Source organism: Perca flavescens, chromosome 20 (genome assembly GCF_004354835.1).
Source record: "Perca flavescens isolate YP-PL-M2 chromosome 20, PFLA_1.0, whole genome shotgun sequence".
NCBI classification, from domain to species: Eukaryota; Metazoa; Chordata; class Actinopteri; order Perciformes; family Percidae; genus Perca; species Perca flavescens.
Window position 1 is genome coordinate 22,170,949 of NC_041350.1, and position 20,044 is coordinate 22,190,992.

Below are 20,044 nucleotides of genomic sequence, written 5' to 3' on the forward strand. Positions count from 1 at the left end.
AAAATAAAAAGAGAAAGGACAGTAAGAAATATAAGAAATACTGTTAAGTATACAGTATAACAACACAATAGAATGTACAAATTTACAAGAAACATACAATAACAATGATGATGATGTAAAAGGATTGTGAAAAGACTGTTAACATATATAGCCTATTCCTTTTTGAAAAAGAAAAGAAAGAAAAAAGAAGTTTGGGAGTCCCTTTTGCCTCAGCAGACCCCGCCCATAAGAGGCGTGGTTTGCTTAGGCAGTATAGGCAGTGCGCTCCCCCCCCTCCTCCTGTATATTCACAGGCTGTCACAGCAGCGGTTGTAGGAAGAGCGCAAGCAGGAATCCACTTTTCCACGGCGCTTCACCTTTCTCTGTTCCGTCTCCATCCCGCAGACATGGATCTGGAGGTACTAATGCACACGGCGCTTCCACTCCTCCTAACGTGTGCGCTCTAGCTGTGCGCTCCCGGCCCGTGTCACGTCCCAGCCTGAGGACCACAAGGACACTTTTATTATTTTGAGACAACACTGTGTAGCAGAGAGGGCACGGTAGAGACTGAGCAGCAGAGAGAAGGGACCACACAGTCGTGACAGCCAAGGCCGTTTCAGGATATCGGGCAACGGACTGAGAGCTTTTGGTGTCCTCCATCATGGCGAGTGACTCTCCAGCTCGGAGTCTGGACGAAATCGACCTGTCCGCTTTGAGGGTAAGAGGATGTGACATTTTGCACATTTAAAATATAGCTTCTCGTGAGAGAGACTGGTGTGTGTGCGTGTCGTGCGCGCGCGCGTTTCTCCTTTTCTTTGCACCTGACAGCCTTCCCTGAATAGCAAACCGGGCTGGAGAGCCGAGGCGGATGTGTGGGAGCCAGGCCGCCACAATGTGTCAAATTATAGCAACAATTATATATAGACGTTAACTAACTTTGACAGCTGCCTCGCGCATCTGAAGCTTTATCCTGATTCAAGTCAGGGACAGGAAGTGGTGGATGGTGTGTGTGTGTGTGTGTGTGTGTGTGTGTGTGTGTGTGTGTGTGTGTGTGTGTGTGTGTGTGTGTGTGTGTGTGTGTGTGTGTGTGTGTGTGTGTGTGTGTCTCTGTGTGTGTGTCTGTCTGTCTCAGTGTCTGTCTGTCTGTCTGTCTGTCTGTGTGTGTGTGAGATGCTGAGTTGAGGTTGAAGCTGGGATTCTGTTGACCTGGATATAGAGGTTTTGTGTATCTTTTTTTTGTCCGGGCCAGGCTATTCTAGGCCCATCAGCCTTGATTCAGACAGCAGTAGAATTTAACCTAGGCTATTTCTCCCACACACTGCTCATTCTCTTGGCTTGTGTGTTAGAGAGCAATACATGAACGGTTCCTTGTTTTCAGACCCAAATAGTTCTTTATCCAGACCTTCCAGACCCCCCCCCCCCCCTGCCCCCCCTCCCCGTTTATGGTAAAGTTGTTGTTTTTACCCTGTTAGTGTGTGAGAGAGTGTGTGCGAGAGTGCCAACCTACCTGTAGTCAGTGTAGCCTGCTCTCCATCAAAGCTGAAGCTGTGCATGCTGCAATAGCCAGTTCTTTTGTTCATTAGGTGTGTGCGGCAAACCACAACACACACTCACAGACAGACAGACAGACAGACAGACAGACAGACAGACATGCACGCAAACAGCCTCCTGTACTCGTGTTAATGCGTGGATACCCATGTTTCCGCTTCACTGGGGTGTGTGTGTGTGTGTGTGTGTGTGTGTGTGTGTGTGTGTGTGTGTGTGTGTGTGTGTGTGTGTGTGTGTGTGTGTGTGTGTGTGTGTGTGTGTGTGTGTGTGTGTGTGTGTGTGTGTGTGTGTGTGTGTGTGTGTGTGTGTGTGTGTGTGTGTGGCTCCAGCTCTGAAGACCTGTTTGCTGCTCTGAGAAACGAAACACACAACACACACTGTATTTACCTCTTTCCATGTCTGCTTAATTGTGCCTGAATGTCCCTTTTTATACCCTTCATTCTGTCTGTCTCTTTCTCTCTGTTCGTCTGTTTGCTTGTCTCTGTGTCTGCTTAAGTCCCAAATGCTCATCCAGCTACCCGAATACTGTTCCACCCTTTTCTATCAGTTTTTTTGCCCATTTTTCCAGCATCTTGTTCGTCTGACCGACTGAATCCATCTCCCCGTCTATCTGCCAGCCGCCCTGTCTCTTAGCATAACCTCTCTCTGCCCACCTCCCTGCCCTGCCTGCATGAAGAGTAATGTTCCCGGGGGAGGTGAATGAAATGTCGATAACAAATGCTACTTTTGAGGTTTACACAAGCAGCATGTAGCGTGTTTTCACCAGTTTGGGGAGAGCAGAATTGGGGGTAGAATGGAAAGGAGAACTTGAAGGAAGCCGAGTAGGGGAGGGAGAATGAGGCAGACGGTGACGAAGATGAATAAGGAAGAGGAAGGACCTGTTTGTGCATTTGGAGTGAGCCTGTGCATGTTCTGTTCTTTCAGAGGCATGATGTCAACGCATGTCTCTCACTGTGACTCAGGCAGCTGCAAGGACACACTCACACACACACACACACACACACACACACACACACACACACACACACACACACACACACATAAATAAATAAATAAATGCTCACGTTTGTTTTTACATGTTTGCATGGCATGGTCATGTATTTGAAAGTGTGGTAGTTGAGAATAGTTTCATCAATCGTGATCATATCACAGCTATTTTTTGTATATGATTTTGCATTTTTGCATGCATACACACAGCTTATTACCAGAAGGAGATATATCCTAATAGTGTCATTGGCTAAGTAACCTTATGGGATTGTTAGAATATGATTTGTTAGAAGAAAAACACTTCAATAAAGTCTTTAAACACTATCTGATGGGTCACTTGGTTCAAACTTTTGCTATGCAGCCAAGCTTTGTTTAAAACCAATCCCAAAGATACAGTATTTCCATTTGATCAAATTGTGCAGCCATAAAAAAAACAAAAAAAACAAAAAATGTAGTCTCCATTTTAAATATTCCCCTCAGTGTAAAGATCACATAGTTGTAGCCCACATTTTACAAAACCACATCATGGAATCTTAAGGTGCATATGGGCTAGGTCTACCACTGATGTTTTGATGAAACCAAGATTAATCCCTGTCTGGACCTATTTACAGAACACACTCTTTGTCTCTCTATCTCCACACACACACACACACACACACACACACACACACACACACACACACACACACACACACACACACACACACACACACACACACTCTCTCTCTGTCTCACGTGAGTGTATAGTCAACCACTGGCTAGACAGGAACTAGGTCAGCTGGCTCTGACGAGGTTGGGAGGAGAGGGGGGGTGGGTGATTTTAATACTGGCATTGGTGGTGTTGATGGGGAGGGGGGGTTGTGTGTATCTGCATAGAGAAAGGGGGGTTCAGGGGACAGAGCCTGCTCTTGCACTCCGCACACTGACCATAGCACACACACGTACATACACTGATACAAAGAGACAGACAGAATAGAGGGGGAGAGAGAAGTGGCTTTTTATGTTTGCTGCCTCTGCACTTTTCCCTCTTTTCTCTTTGTCTTTCTCTCTCACTTGTCTTTCTTGTGCCTCATCGGCTCCCTGCGGCATTTGCCGGTGTCGCACGTCAACCCCGGCACCTTTTTTATAGATGCCGCATGTTTCACTCGAGTGGGAAAGGCCAGAGTTAGAGGCACACATAGAGATGTCCCTGCTGTTGTGTTGTGACTCTCAATGACAACCAAAAGACCAGAAGAGGTCAAAACGTTGTGGTTTTCATACAGACAGTGGTTTTTATATAAAGTGATGAGCACATGAGCGCACACACACACAGGTCAGAGGCGTCAGAAGCACGGGTTCATCCAGTCAGCTGACGAGAGCAACAGATGGTAAACCAGCAGGAAGTATAGCCAGAGCAACACACACACACACACACACACACACACTGGCGATACACAAATGTGCTGTGCAGGGACTCAGGTGTGAGATCTGAGATGAAAGCATGCAGGTGAGGATGAAGCGACAGTGACACGGTCAGAGAAAGAAAGAGAAAAAGACGCAGAGGGAGAGAGACGAGGCGATGGATTCAGAGAGTGAAACGGGACGTGTGAAGATTAATTGAGCTTAGAGAGACTTAGAGAGACAATGAGAGACGGAGAGAGCAGAGAGAGGAGAAGAAAGCGACAGAGTCTGTGCTCAGGCTAAAAGGTGGAGATGTGACCAGTGACTAAAGTAGTCCAAAGCAAAGACCCCTCTCCAGATTTCCTCCCACCCTCCCTCTCCATCGCCGTTGCCCAATAAGGCCACATTCCTCGGCCCCTCACCATGGACGCCATAGTAACGGGGCCACAGCAGTGCCCAAGGCTTACACAGAGCTTATTCATGAATAGTCTATATACTGTATGGCAGTCTGTCGCTGAGAAATGCCCCTCTCCCTCCCACCCTCCTTTCCACTCTGCCAGCCTGCTTCTAGTTGACCTATTACCCCCCCCCCCCTTGCTACACTTATACAAGCACTAATATGTAGGTTGGCTAAAAATCTGCAAAGAATCTCCCAAATTAAATCAGTAATCAATGACATTTGTATGTACAGTAAGTGTCCTTTTGATACTTGCACCAGCTGATTTAGGCAATTAGGAAAGATTTTGCAGTAATTAGCAGCCACCCTTTCTGATTTTCTGAATAAAAAGCTGTGATCTTTTCTAGATTATAGATCTTAATAATAATAATAATAATAATAATAATAATGCATTGTTTCAGCATGCTTTAAAGACATTTATGGATACATTCAAACATGAGTATGCACAAGGCCAAGCTCCCTAACTCAATCTGTCTTCCCTTTTCTTTTCTCTCGCACTATAACACACACACTTTTGAAGTGCTTGAAGAATTAAACGTGCACGTAAACCACTCCATAGTAGGAGCTGAATCCCTCCGTTGGGTCTGACTTACGTGGTGCAGGGCTGGAAGTCAGATAGAAAGATGGATTGAAATGACAGCGGGAGAGAGCAGGCAGGCAGAAATTGCAAAGAAAAGATGAATGATGAGGGGGACGGAGCGATGGACGGAGGCATGACAAGAAAAGGTGTGAAATGACAGGTTGGCAGAGATGGATGCAAGGAGCGGATGGGTTCATTTGCATCGCAAAACATACTCTGCGGCGCGTATCCCACATTACACGCCACATTACATGTAGTAATTTGAGCCATTGTTAATATAAAACTATTGATAAGTGCAGTTTTAATAGTAATTACTTTAACTTTTGTAGCACATATTACTCCGCTCGGTAGCAAACCTCACATATCTGGCATCCAAGTTTGATTAAGTATAAAAGTGACAGTAAATAGAAATGTTTAACTCAGGTCTGGTTGATACAGTCATAACTTAAATCCTCTGTAAGGAAAAATGCAGTACTTATTCTTGCTTTTTAGCTGCAGGAACGCACAATGAACAGAATCAACCGATGAAGATAATGAGAATAATTATCAGCTGTAGCCCGACTGTACACAAGGAGATAGATAGTTGGTAATATGCAGTGTCAAGTAGGTCTGAAATGTTCTTTTCATGACTTTACAAGAACACAATGCTTTGTTTTTTGTCTGTAATGAGTGCAGTTTCTTTTGACATTGCAATTTATCTCTTTAATTTGTTCCCCTGTGTGAATACAGCTTCACAGATTGGATTTACGGATTTATTTCTGTTAAAGTGTAATTGCACTGTTGGTGTTTTTACCTTGTTAAAACGTGTTCACACAAATACTTCTTTGTTATTGTTTTATTTCCTCTTAATCCACATATCACATATTGTTAAAAAAGGTGTATTTGTGTGCCTCTGTGTGATGAATGTACATGGAAATGTTTGGTCTTAAACCGATTAAGAGAAACCATATCAGATAGACATCTCATGCCAAGGTCTTCTGTGGTAGGTACAGTACTGTATCCTCTTCGGCGGGCTGTAAATCTGTGATTAAGACTTGACTCCTGTTAATGTACTGTACATCTGGGTGAGACATACTGGGAATTTGGCTACCACAGCATTTCCTTTTTAAAAGCAAGCAGTGGTGAACCATGTTGTTTAGTGTAAGTGGTTTTATAAGAGGCAGACTCGGCCCCAGCATGACTCCTATCATCCTCTTAGGGTCTCTAATTCAATCCACCTCACTTCTCTGTAATTCACTTTCTATACACACTAACTGCACTCACCTGGCTGCTGCCGACAGTGAATAGAGACCTATACTTCAGATACACAGTAACCCTACATAATCTGGAGAAGAAGAACCTGGATGAGTTTTAAAATTTTTTTTTCCAAATTTCTAACACCTGGAGTCTCGCATAGTTGGCCATTTTACTGCATTAAAACATTAGTTAGCAAACACTGGCCTATTTACATTTCCACCGCAGTTTTAATAGTAATTATCTTAACTGTTGTATCACAAATTACTAAACTTGGTAGCAAATCCCAAGTCATTGGCACCCAAGTGTGCCGAAGTATAAAAGTTACATTATAAATAGAAATGTTAAACTAAGGTCTGGTTGATATAGTCATAACTTAACTCCCCTGTGAGGAAAATTCAGTTCTCAGTCTTTCTTTTTAGTTGCAGGAACGCACAATGAACAGAATCAACAGATGATGTAGCCCGACTGTAAAAAAAAAAAAAAAAAAAAAAATATGGAGATAGATAGTTGGTAGTATGCAGTATAAGTGTTAAGTAGGTATACAATGATCTTTTTATGACTTTACAAGAATAATGAGTGCAGTTTGTTTTGACATTGCACTTTGTCTGTTTAATTTGTTCCCCTGTGTAAATACAACTTCACAGATTGGATTTACGGCATCTGCTCTGATTTATTTCTGTATTAGTGTTATTGCACTGTGGGGGTTTTTACCTGGTGAAACATGGCCACAAAAATAATATTTGACTTCCTTCTAATCCACATATCACGTTATTGTTAAAGGGTGTACTGTACTTGTCTTAAACTGATAAAAGAAACGATATCAGATAGACATCACATGCCAAGGCCTCTTTGGCGAATCCATTTTATATCCCTGTTCATGATAAAACAACCCAGGTGTGGTTTTGTTTAGCTTTTATGTGTTTGTCCTTTAGTCACTTCATTTTAAAGAGTTATCTGAAAAAGTTGGTTGTCAGCCAGAAACAACAAGACAAACGGACACAACTGGTTCTTAAAAAGTGGAGGATAATAGTCTGGCTTCTTCAGAATGTGGCCAGTAACAGCGGATTAATAATTAACATTAACCGCTCAGCTTCCGCAATCCGCAAGTTATTTGTTTAGCTGACAGTATGAAGAAATTCAAGGCACTCTGATGTAAATTTAAAAGTATCGTATTAAGGCATGAGGGACATGCATGTGTTTCAACTAGGGAGTCTGTCAGACTTTGTCACACACATGATCATGTGCCATAATGAAGAAACGTCATTTGATTTCATTAACTGCTTTGCTCTAACTCAAAGCTTAAATGGGTCAAATTGACCCACAACATAATAGCAGGATTAGAGAAAGAGAGCTATTTGAAGAAAACTATTTCAACTATTGAAATATGTGTTGATCAGAGGACAGTCACACTTCCGACTTGAGTTGTTCTCAGCAGTTGTGGTCCAGTCAGTGTGGTAAGGAAATGCATTTATGGTCAATTGTGGCCTGTATTCCCTTTGCATGTGTTTACACCTGATTTTATTGTAAGCCGTTTATTCTGGTTTTAGTGTTAAGGTTAGAACTAGGGTAAACTTTTGGTAAGGTAAGAGTTAATGTTAGGAATGCAGTGGAGAAGATTAAGGTTAGGTTGAGGAATGAAAGAATGAATGCAGGAAAAGTCCTCACACATGTTGTAAAGTGGCTTTCACAAGAACTGCAGCCCTGCACTCTAAAACCCATTATTTCTAATGGCCTACGCTGCTCATAGACCAACACCCCCTGTTCAACACATCTCCGTGTCCTCATGCCCAAAGTTATTCAACCTATTTTTACACAAAACCATTCCATGTCAAGAAGACATGGCAAAATGCAAAATTATCAGGACCAAAACTGATTTTTTTTTTATCTGTGGATGTACAGGGATGTCACTAGAGAAGCTCTCTTCTTGTAGTATGTTGTACCAGGTGAGTGTAAAGAATGAAATGGAGATTAGCCGTCTATGACCAATGAATGTCATGCTTTCAGTGTTTCACTGAATGCAAGCAAGATAACGTTGCTCTTATTCTGACTTCTAGATAAGTGGTAAGTGAGGTCAGGAAAACCTTTCTTAACGACACTTATATTAAACATATTGTCGCTGTTGTGCGAAATCCTCGCAATCTTTTCTTTAAGAAATGTCATAGAAATTGAAAGAAGTCTCGCTCCTTTGTGGGTTTGGAAAATTGGAAGATGTCTGGTCTGTTGTGAAATATGAAGAAAGTAAACCTCTTCTTAAAACTTGACAGTTTGGGAGAACTGATGTGTGTTTTTACATTACATCTCAAATAGTCAAACCAAATTTTGACTAGCTATGGATTATGTGCATCGGTTATTCAGTAGCTCCACTGACACACACACACACACACACACACACACACACACACACACACACACACACACACACACACACACACACACACACAGACGTATTAATGTCTATGACCGTGATTCATCGGCCACCAGTGAGGTCATGTGACGCTTGCAAACGATCAACAAGGAACACAAAATGAGAAAAGGGGAAGGGGCCAAAATATCTCTGTCATCGGGAACTCTTAACCACAGGCATACAGACGTGCACATGCTGACACACGCGTGCAGACGCACTGACAAAGCCTGGCGCATGCTGAGAGCTCATTCTGCAAGTGTCCCATAAAATATGAATGATATTGTGCTATATTTTTATCAGCGAGCCTAAGGACACGTATGAACTGGAGCAGCAGAAACGCTCGGTTTCTCTAGCCACAGCACTTATTCTGTATGTTGTGCTTGGAGGTGAGGCGCCACATGCATGTATGCCTACATATTGTGTCCTCCATTGCTTGTGGTGCTTAATTCACATGCATTTACAGCAGTGTGTGTGTGCATGGATTATTTTTTATTATCTGGATGTTGTGTAAAAACAGAAAGAGAATGCATCCTTGGATGCGTCTTGGGAGATGCTGTCAGAACTTTGTACACAGCTCTAAGAGTTGAGACACACACACACACACACACACACACACACACACAGGAAGTGAGGGGAGGAAAAATCTACCTGCATAAGCTGAAGGCCTGATAGCAAGGCAAACAGTTGCAGAGATTGCAGAATGCTGCTGCCTGACTGTTGAAAGAGGCTTGCAGTCTCTCTCTGACTCTCTTTTTCGCACATACAGTACACGCGCATTTGGTTAGCCACACACTCTTCATTTTGAGCCCACTCATACTCGTTGGAACATTTGAACACTAGCCCTTGTGTAGGAGTGCGCTTTTGGCACAGTGTGTGAGTGTAGTTATGACAGCGGGAGGATGTACTTGAGACAGAGAGAGAATTAGTTTGTGTGTATGTGTGTGTGTGTGTGTGTGTGTGTGTGTGTGTGTGTTATTGTATGTGAGGGGAAAGTGCATGTGTGAGTGTCTGCTGCACACAACAGTGAAATAAGGGTGACAACAGGAAAAGGAAGGAAAGAGCAAGAAAAGGCAGTGTCTTCAGAAAGCGTTGACAGGTTGGCAGGTCTGCTGAGACCCGCAGAAACCAACATATAGAGACAGAGCGAGGGGGTCAAAGAGGGGGAGAGAAACTGGGGAAAGAGAGGGAAGGAAAACTGAGAAACAACAGAAGAAACAAAGAAAGGTAACCTTTACAAAGACTATACGCATGCAGACACCTTGAGCATGTACAAAGTACTGTAGAGCCCCAAAATGCACTTCGCAAAGTTTTCTTTCTTCATTTGGCAATGATTTGGGGTCCTTTCCTGCTCTATGGACTGTGGCAGCACACGTAACTGTGTGTTATGCCAGCAAAGTTGGCTGAAAGTTCAACCGAAAATTCACATACAGAAAGTGAGAAAGAGAAAGCAACAACAACAACAAAGTCTGTTAAAAGGAGGACAGTGACAAAACAGAATGAAGCAGAAGAGAAAAGTGAGGTTAGAGATGAGAAAGACGGGGATGGAAATAGTATGCATGTGTGGCTTTATAGAACGGAAATAAAAGAGATGCTTTATTGAGAGGGGAATTGTCTGTGAAAAGTGGGTATCATGTAATATCGTCTGTGCTAAAGCTTTGCATGAGTCCAAGTGCGGATCTACACAATACAGCAGGTTATTTCTGTGAATCTGCAAACAAAATGAGCCTCTAGATTTGCCCCCAGTAGAAGATCTTATCTTTATGTATCTTTTTTTGGCTCGTCCCTAGATGATATTGAATAGCCATTTTCAAAAAAGAAAAGAAGAAAGGGGAGGATAAAAAATGACAGACATTACGCTGGATATTGGTATATTTTTAGCTGACCTGGTAGAATTGGCTATGAGAGCAAGGTAACCCACATTACAAGCAGTTAATAGTGAGAATATGTAGAGTTAGAGCCCCACACTTGTTATTAGATCATTTACAGTGTAGGGTTGCCGATAATAGACATTTTGAATATGGAATTCTTGAGTAAATGAGGGCCCAACATTAGCTGTGGCATCTCCACAGGCACCTCTGGCAGAAAGAATGAGGTACAAAGTGGAAGACAGTTAAGACATACACAGTATGAATGATGGAATGTAACACTTTCTAATAGCAAGAAGGAGGCAGAGGGAGAAAAGAGACCTAAGAGAAGTTGGTAAAAGTGCCTCAGTGTTTCGGGGACACTGCTGGAATGAGAGAAGCGTTGAAAAGAAGGACACGGTCAGGAATCAAGGAGCGAGAGAGAAAGCATGTGTAGATAAAAGAGTGAGAGAGACATAGATGGACTTCGGCTGGTTGGTTAGAGAACAGAAGCTGGTGGAGCAGAGAGAGTGTGTGAGAGAGAGAGAGAGAGAGAGAGAGAGGGTGAATACCAGCTATTGTTGGAATGCCGTAGCAACACGCGGCAGAGAGGAAGGGGGAGGTGTGTGTGTGTGTGTGTGTGTGTGTGTGTGTGTGTGTGTGTGTGTGTGTGTGTGTGTGTGTGTGTGTGTGAGAAGGGGTCAGTGGGTTTTATACTTTGTTCAAGTTGCTCCTTGTCAGAGATGCGTCAGGTTCTGTGTTGGCAACCTAGCGACTGTGGGCTTAAATTATTAGCTAGTCTGGACCCAAGCCTAAAACAATCCAGCACTGCATTTCAGACCAATGTATCCACACCCAGGGGGCTCTCAGTTGGTTGAGCAAGACATCAGCTCTGCTTGGCTTAGAGGTCCAACTCACACCATTGTCAAAAATACAGTTGTAAAATACAATGTTGTAATGTGGATAACAGGACTAGCTGGTGTATGAGCACACGCTGGCGTAGCTACGTCTCGTCATGCTTTGTCGTCCATATGATTACTGTATAAATCGGATTCACACCCAATGTATCTTGTTGCATTGAAAAAATGTTGCTAAATGTATGAACTAACGCTTCTATCAGTCTTATTCATCCTAATGATCCCGCTGTGTTTGCTTTGTCGTTCTAGGATCCTGCTGGCATCTTTGAACTGGTTGAGCTGGTGGGAAATGGCACCTATGGGCAGGTGTACAAGGTAAGCTACACATTAGTCTGTCTTTGCGATAGCACGCTCCTACTTCTTATCAGCCTTCGTTCGTTCTTTGCAAGTCACCTATATGGAATAAAGAGTGAAGGAAACCAAAAAAACAAGAGATAAAAGCTGCACACATGCTTGAGAGAAATGGAGCGAATGTAAAAGAGACTTCAATGCAGAGAGGAGAAGCAGAAACTGGGGCACATTAAAGTGCTTTTAGGAGAATATCCCGTTCTCCTTTTTTTTTTTTTCACTTTCTCTCTCCCTCCCGTCTGTATTTGCGTTACTCTCTATACTTGTGCAAGGGGTTTTATAAATCTTCCCTTCTAGATGAGGTATTTTAAGGGGAAGTGTTTCTCCGGGACACAGGAAATGCTTGTGCTCAGTTGGTGTGACGTTGTGACATCACTGTGGTTTGTAGCTTTAGCTGTCAGCTGGACTCAGCTGTTTCCCGGCTGTCGTTTTAAACACTATCTCTCGGTCCATGTCACTGTCTGAACTTCCTCTTCCCTCCATGATGGCCCGTCATTCCCTGCTCCTCGCTTCCTTTTCCTGATCCTGCCGCTTTATCCTGCCGCTCTGCAGGATGTGGCACCAGCCTGTTTAGTCACCTCTAGCTGAAATAAACATGTGTTTGTTCAAATACGTGAAGGTATGGACATGTAGGGCCCTGTAAGTGCATGTATTTTGTTTGTGTGAGAGTGTGTGTCTAATGGGACAGAGAGTCAAGGTTAGGTGGTGATGGTCACGTGGAGGTGGGACATGTTTCTCTACGCTTCTGGAAATAGTCGTGTGTGTGTGTGTGTGTGTGTGTGTGTGTGTGTGTGTGTGTGTGTGTGTGTGTGTGTGTGTGTGTGTGTGTGTGTGTGTGTGTGTGTGTGTGTGTGTGTGTGTGTGTGTGTGTGTGTGTGTGTGTGTGTGTGTGTGTGTGTGTGTGTGTGTGTGTGTGTGTGTGTGTGTGTGTGTGTGTGTGTGTGTGTGTGTGTGTGTGTGTGTGTGTGTGTGTGTGTGTGTGTGTGTGTGTGTGTGTGTGTGTGTGTGTGTGTGTGTGTGTGTGTGTGTGTGTGTGTGTGTGTGTGTCAGAAGGGAGGGAAAAACACAAAAGGAACGGGGAACAGGAGAGTTATGTGTATCCATGTATTGCTGACTCTGCTGTTTTGGTGAAAGTCACGGCTCATTTACTGGCTGACATTCAGCCAGTCTTTTACTATACATTACCAAGCCACGGAGTGCCTATGGCAACAGCACCGGCCCGTTGGGTCTGTAGCCCATACAGCTGATCCACGCTGCTTTGTGATTGGGTGTTGCATGGTGTATAATACTCAATGGAGTCTATACGTATAAATTAATCCTGTTACTGCTGTTGGTTGACAGATTTTTAAAAAAATGATGATGACGTTTCACTGTTTTTGTGTAGACCTATACAGTTTTGATGTGTGCAATATATGTTTAGTGATCTTTTTAAGCCAAAAGTTGATTCAATTTTGCACATTGCCTGTTTGGTGCTTTAATATTTATTCTAAACTTTTTCTTTAGGTGCTATAACTATTGGCCTACAAAGCTCATTAAAGATCTGTTGCACACATTCCAAACTCCATAGGTGGAAACTAGACAATAAAACAGTAGAGCTGGAACAATTGACAGAAAATTCAAGGTTAGGTTTAGGAAACCAAACATATTTGGGTTTTTATAGGTTGTTAAGACAAAACAAGCACATCACCAAGATATCACCTTGAGCTTTTTTAAACCATCTTCTGACATTTTGAAGTTAAGTTAAAAAACAATTATCATTTATTTTGAAAAAGTAGTCATCATATTATCAAAAACAAAAAGAATAGTTGCAGCTCTAATATGAATATAAATATAATACTATAAAAGGCAGAACACATTCTAAAATGCTTTTGTAGTGCTTAGTTTCAAATATTGCCCCTTCAGTGCGGTAGAAGTAGATACAGATGCAAACTGGCAATGACTGGATTCATCCATACAGATAAGAGGCAGAGTCACTTGAGTAAAAAATGCCATCTATTTTAAATTCCTCATGCGGTAGAAGCAAGCCGCCTGAAGAGGATCAACTTATTGTGAGCCGGTGGATCTCTGAGTCACTGAGATGATAAATTGACCTTAAGGCTGGTGGGTATTAGTGAACTGGAATTGCTCTGGCTCTTGCTGAACCATTTTTAGATACTTGTTATATCAGAAAAATAACACATAGGAATACCATACTGTACGTAGCTTTGGACTGTCATATCCCCATCTGGATCAATGCATGCTTGCCTGTGTGCTGTGGAGTGAACACAGGTGGGCTTTGAATTTTTGCTCAGATGTAAAGATTAGAGTCAGACAGGCTGTAAACATGATTTCACTCCTTGTTTTGATTCCAAAAATGAATTAAATTTGCTCAGTGGCCAGGAGCCAGTTTTGCTCTGATGTGTCTGTGATCATAGACTGCATGAAAAGTAGGTCTCCTTCTTCTTCTTAGGAAGTTGTGCCTTGATATTTTCTTCTACACCAGTGTTTGCTGCAGCAGTTTAGAAAATCGAGAATCTCTCGACAACGCCTCTACACAAGCAATCTTTGATTTTGTTCCCTGTCTACTTTCTGAAGAGATTCATCCAGATTAATCGCACATGTCATATGCTATTAGATAAAATGATTTTCAATTTTGTTTCACTGAAACTGAATTATTCATTTCTGTGGATAGACAAAATGTAGGCTACCTTTTGAGCTTATTACAACTTTAATAACCCTGTTCGAGGATGTAAAAAATGAATCCGGTAAAAGCTCTAAACAGCTGACATCTTTTAGATTTTTTTTCTCAAACAGAAATATGATATGAAAACATCACAGAACAAGGAACCAGTAATAATGCAAAAAAATCTCAAATCAGATACTTTGACATTGTTCCTGCAGCTAAAAACATACCTCCAAAACCAGTCCACTGCATTCTGCTGCAGTAGTTTTTACTTGTTGTACTATGTGTAATGAAGCTAGAGATATGTAGTTTTATGTGTATCCATGCATGCATTCTTTTGTGTGTGTGGTTGTAATGGCCAGCCCAGTGTTTTATGTTGGTGTTAGAGGGCCAGTAATGTGCCACATTGCTGCAGTTCAGTGTGTCTGGGAGTAAGAGATAACAGGCTATCAACAATTCCATTACCCCATCTAGTTAAATGATACAGATCTGCTCCACAGTGCTCTTTCCCCTCTCTCTCTCCATCTCTCATTCCCCTTTTCACACACACACACAAACACACACACACACACACAAACCAAACATCTCATCTCAATTAAAAAAAAATCTTGAAAAGTTGTTGCAGGTTGTTGTTTTTTGTTTCGCTGTCAGCAAAACTAGTTTGGCCAAGAACAGTGATGGACGAGTAGCCGCAGCGAAAAAGATCATTTTAGCTTGACTTCTCCCTCTGTCTCCCTTTCTCATTTTACATCTCCATAGCGGTTCCATTTCCTTTTATTTTTTTTTTATTTTTTTCGGTGTCTAATCCTCCCCATCACTTCTTTTTCCTTTGCTTCTGCGCATTTCTCTTATCAATATGTAATTACGTTTTTCTTCTCGTTTCCCCTCGTTTCGTTTTTGTGTTGAAACTTCCCTGGTGAGCTGTACTTAAGGGAGCAGCCTGTGCCTACAGTATGTGTATATATAGCTTCTACTGGCTGCTCTAAAAGGGCCATAAATAGAGAACACGGGTAATGCTGAATAATTAAACAAATTCTCTCTCCACTTCTCTCCCTCTCCGTCATCCTCTCTCTCTGTTTTAAAATGTTGTCTCTCTCTCTCTCTCTCTCTCTCTCTCTCTCTCTCTCTCTCTCTCTCTCTCTCTCTCTCTCTCTCTCTCTCTCTCTCTCTCTCTCTCTCTCTCTCTCTCCATCTCCCTCTGTCCGCTCCCTCATTGGTATTTCCTTCCTTTATTTTGCCACGTCTCTCTCTTCTCCACTCTCTACTCTCTATCATGCTTCTGTTTCTGTACTGTCTTCCCCTTCTCCCTTTTCTTTCTGATGCTTGTGAATATTTGATGGGGCTTATGGCAATTGCAGTTCTCCGAATTGAGAAAGAGCCTCGCCTCAGACGCACGGTGCACATGGCAGGGGCTGGAACGGGGACCTTCCCCAGCCAGCCATTGGCCAAAACACTCCCTTGACTGATTGACTGACAGGACGACTTATTGACTGACAGGCTTATTGATTGGCTAATCGATTGATCGCAGCTCCTTGACATTCCCGCCGTAGAAGTCATTTTTCTCCTTGACGGATGCAAGGACATGTTGAGGGGGCAACTAATCCTATCTCAGTCATAACAACACTAACCCAGAACCGACACACACATTCACACATTCATACACACACACACAGTGTGTGTGTGTGTGTGTGTGTGTGTGTGTGTGTGTGTGTGTGTGTGTGTGTGTGTGTGTGTGTGTGTGTGTGTGTGTGTTCACATTCACATACTTTCTCGCCATGACTCTGCTGTCGCCATGCAGCGAAGGAGCGGGAGTGAGAAGAGAAAAATGAGGCGACCAATCTTTTTCTTTCTGATGACGGAACGCATCCTCTCTTGCTCCTCTTCAGGCAGAGTGCTTCACATTCTCTTTAAATATTCACCAGATACACACACACACACACACACACACACACACACACACACACACACACACACACACACACACACACACACACACACACACAGAGTGACAGTTGGGGACCTGGGCTTTTATATGCTCACCCACTGTGACAGCCACTCTGTACAAAGAGCAGCAGTGTGCTTTCCATTTACTGCATTGGCGTGTCTGTGTCATGTGTGTGAACAAGGGTTTGAAGGAGCATGTACGTGGTGTCATGCTCTCATGTCCCTGTGTAAATTTGTCTTATGGCGTCAGGAGTGTGTGTGCGTGTGTTTATGCATATGCGTAGCTCTTGTAAAAATGGTTTCTTTAAAATTGATGAACAGATGAGACCACACAATGTCATGATGATCTTGTTACTTTATTAATCCGGGGTCTCAGAATGTAAACAAATGGACGGGATGAAGATTAGGATTACGGCTCAAAGAAATGCTTCATCTTGTTAACCAATCACACCCGCACCTGTATCTTTCTTTCTCCCTCGGTGCCTCTTTATCGCTTTTACCTGCAGTGTCCCTGCCTGTTTTGCAACCCGGCCCACCTCTCCTCTTCCTCCTCCTCCTCCTCCTCCCTCATCCCTACTCTGCCCTCTTAAGAACCGAAAAAAAAACTTCAAAGTTTTTTTCTTATCTTTCTTATCTGCTGGAATTCACGCTGCAAACGATTGTGGGAGATTTTACTCTCTGCATGCGCGCACACACACACACACACACACACATTTACGCACACCTCAGAGAAGCAGCATGAAGTGTGAAAGCCTGGCATAAGAGACTCCGCAAAGCATGGAAGATAGAATGACGTCATTTATTCCTCTTTGTTTGATGTTCCTAACTCCTCCAGCTAGTGTTCCTCAGCAGGAGAGGAGATCAAACAAGCAAGCATATACAGTGTGCATCTCTTTGAAAGTAGTCCTTGATAATACTAAAATGGTAACTTGACAAATCAGTGTATGGCATAACATTTTGTGTACTATTGTTTCTTCCTCTGTACATAACATGTATTATTGTCTTACAGTTGAACTAGCTGCCCAGTAGGAACACTGCTAACATTTGCACAGCTCCACTGGCGCAGTTGGCAATAAAACATGTTGTTAGAATACACTCTGTTGCCATTTTATTAGGTACAACTAGCTAGCTCAAACTAATGCAGTCTGATACAGTCCTGCAATGATATAATGTGTTGTTACTAACTGTGTTGTTGAAGTGTTGATTCAACTGTGTGGTCATTTTGGAGGATGTAGTTTGTGGTGCTGTTGAACTGTATTGCTTTAAACCAAGAGATGTTTCTGTTTAGACTACCCTCGTTTAATATAAATGGGGGAAGGCAAAATAATAGACACCTGTAGAGCTAGGCAATATATTGATATTATATCGATATCGTGATATGAGACTATAGATATCGTCTTAGATTTTGGATATAATATGGCATAAGTGTTGTCTTTTCCTGGTTTTAAAGGTTGCATTACAATAAAGTGATGTCATTTTATGAACTTACCAGACTGTTGTAACTGTTCTATTATTTGCCTTTACCCACTTAGTCATTATATCCACATTACTGATGATTATTTATCAAAAATCTCATTGTGTAAATATTTTGTGAAAGCACCAATAGTCAACACTACAATATCATTGGTATTTGGTCAAAAATATTGTGATATTTGATTTTCTCCATATCGCCCAGCCCTAGACACCTGTCAGTATAAAGCAATACAGTTCAACAGCATCGCAAACTGCAGCCTCCAAAATGACCATACAGTTGAATCCACACCTCTCTAAAACCGTAATAAAGTAAATGTAAAGTTTGGATTCAGGCTCAAAAGTACTGAAGTCACAACCATCATATTGTCAAGTTTTAGAATGTATTTTTCTTCAAGAAATGATTAGAGACATATACAAGTTGTATGTATTATATTCGACTAAGATATTCTTGTAAATGGGGTCATGAATCTGAATGATGAGCATAATTATTTGCAAACAGCGCAGGAGTTCACAGCAGTTCCCTTCTGCTTGACTGAGCCCAGATACAGTCACTGTATTGAAACACAGTCAATATTGAAACTTCCTTAGAATGTAGTCATTTCAGTCTCTTAGTCTCACCGTTGGCAGCAACACCTCTGTGGTACATTTTGCACAATGGGAGTACATTACTCATTCCCAGCCTCTCCTAGAAAACGTAGAGGCTAGTGGTTCTTGCTGTATCAGTGTATTGTATTGTATTGTATTGTTAGCGTGATAATTTAAACAAATAAAGAATGTAGTACTATATGGTAGCGTTAGTGCTAATGGGGGTGCTGTCAGAAGGTCTCAGCTGGGAGTGTCTGCAGGCTATAGGGTATGGTTTGTGTTTAACGTGTGTTCAATAAGGGGATATACAGTATAATGGGTTTGCCACTTGCCATATACAGTACATGTCCCTGGTGCAGGGGCATTGTTGCAGTTGTTTACAATTTAACACCATGTCATATTGCTGTATTTTTGATTGTCTTACACTCACTCACTCACTCACTCACTCACTCACTCACTCCAATCTCATGAGTCCTTATGAATAAACTGAACCATGACCAAGGTGGATGTTGCTTGTTACCGTGGGAACAGCAGATGTGTTCGTTCCACACACACACACACACACACACACACACACACACACTGCACCTGGCAGTGTGTTCATCAGCCTATAGCCTCTCTCTCTCTGTCTTCCCCAAGGCCACACGCCCCACTTAACCACAATGCACTCTCGCCACCCAGTCCAGGGTCAATTAGCCATGCCTGATGTCAATAGCAATCTCGTTCTCTCTTCGTCTGTCTTTTTCATTCTCATTCTCTCTCTCTCCACTGTATGTTTTCCAGTCAGATCCCCTACTCTTTAAGTTATAATGTGCACAGTACAGAGCTATTTAGCCAAGGTTTCTTTTCCCACAGTGTGAATTACTGCTCATCAATAGTAACGTCAATAACCTATACCAGCTCTGACTCTCTCTATTATTCTCTATTCCCGCTGTCCTCTCCTTTTTTTTCACAGCATTTAGCTCCACACTTTTGTTTTCCATCCCTGCCCTCCTTCATCTGAGCTTGGCTTCTTTTATTCATGTTTTCTGTTCATCTTCGCTCAGCTATTTCTTTCTTTCTCTTCCTTTCCCCCTCTCACCTCCACCGTGCAGTAAATCAGCTCGGCTGTTCGTTTGACCTCCAGAGCCGCCGGAGCGTGATGCTGATGTGCTGAACCTGCCGCTTTGCCTCTTCGCTGCAACCCTCCTCCTCCTCCTCCTCTGTAGTGTTCCCTCACTGGTGCACACTTTCCGACGTGTGTGTGTGTGTGTGTGTGTGTGTGTGTGTGTGTGTGTGTGTGTGTGTGTGTGTGTGTGTGTGTGTGTGTGTGTGTGTGTGTGTGTGTGTGTGTGTGTGTGTGTGTGTGTGTGTGTGTGTGTGTGTGTGTGTGTGTGTGTGTGTGCGCGCTGCTTCTTTCTTTCTGCTGTGATTCTGACAACGTTTAGGCAGTTTTGAAGTGAGAGATAAGTGGGTGAGTGGGCAGGTCAGTGGCAAGCCGAGTGAATTAGTAAGTGCATTAGTGAGTTAACCTGTGTTAATGAGCTAGTGAATCAATGACGTTCTATGTTAGTTTGTGGAAAAGCCGTTGTGATGGAACAGTGTTAACAGCTTTGGACGGTCACACGGCTTCAACGACAACAAGGATGTCGACAACCTCAAGCTGAAAACGCAGCGTTGGTGTACTGTTCATCTGTTTATATGTGTTGAAGTTAATCTGG

The 20,044-nt window shown here is 42.7% G+C and overlaps 1 protein-coding gene across 3 annotated transcripts in view; it reads left to right on the plus strand.

Moving 5' to 3' along the window:
• The first annotated feature begins 272 nt into the window (after window positions 1-272).
• tnika (TRAF2 and NCK interacting kinase a) overlaps window positions 273-20,044 on the plus strand; it is a 69,870-nt gene continuing 50,098 nt past the window's right edge. For all 3 annotated transcript variants that reach the window (XM_028565110.1, XM_028565111.1, XM_028565112.1), the window contains exons 1-2: window positions 273-697; window positions 11,582-11,647. In XM_028565110.1, coding sequence (XP_028420911.1) covers window positions 641-697; window positions 11,582-11,647 — 123 coding nt within the window. In that variant the 5' untranslated portion in view covers window positions 273-640. The remainder of the gene's footprint in view (window positions 698-11,581; window positions 11,648-20,044) is intronic.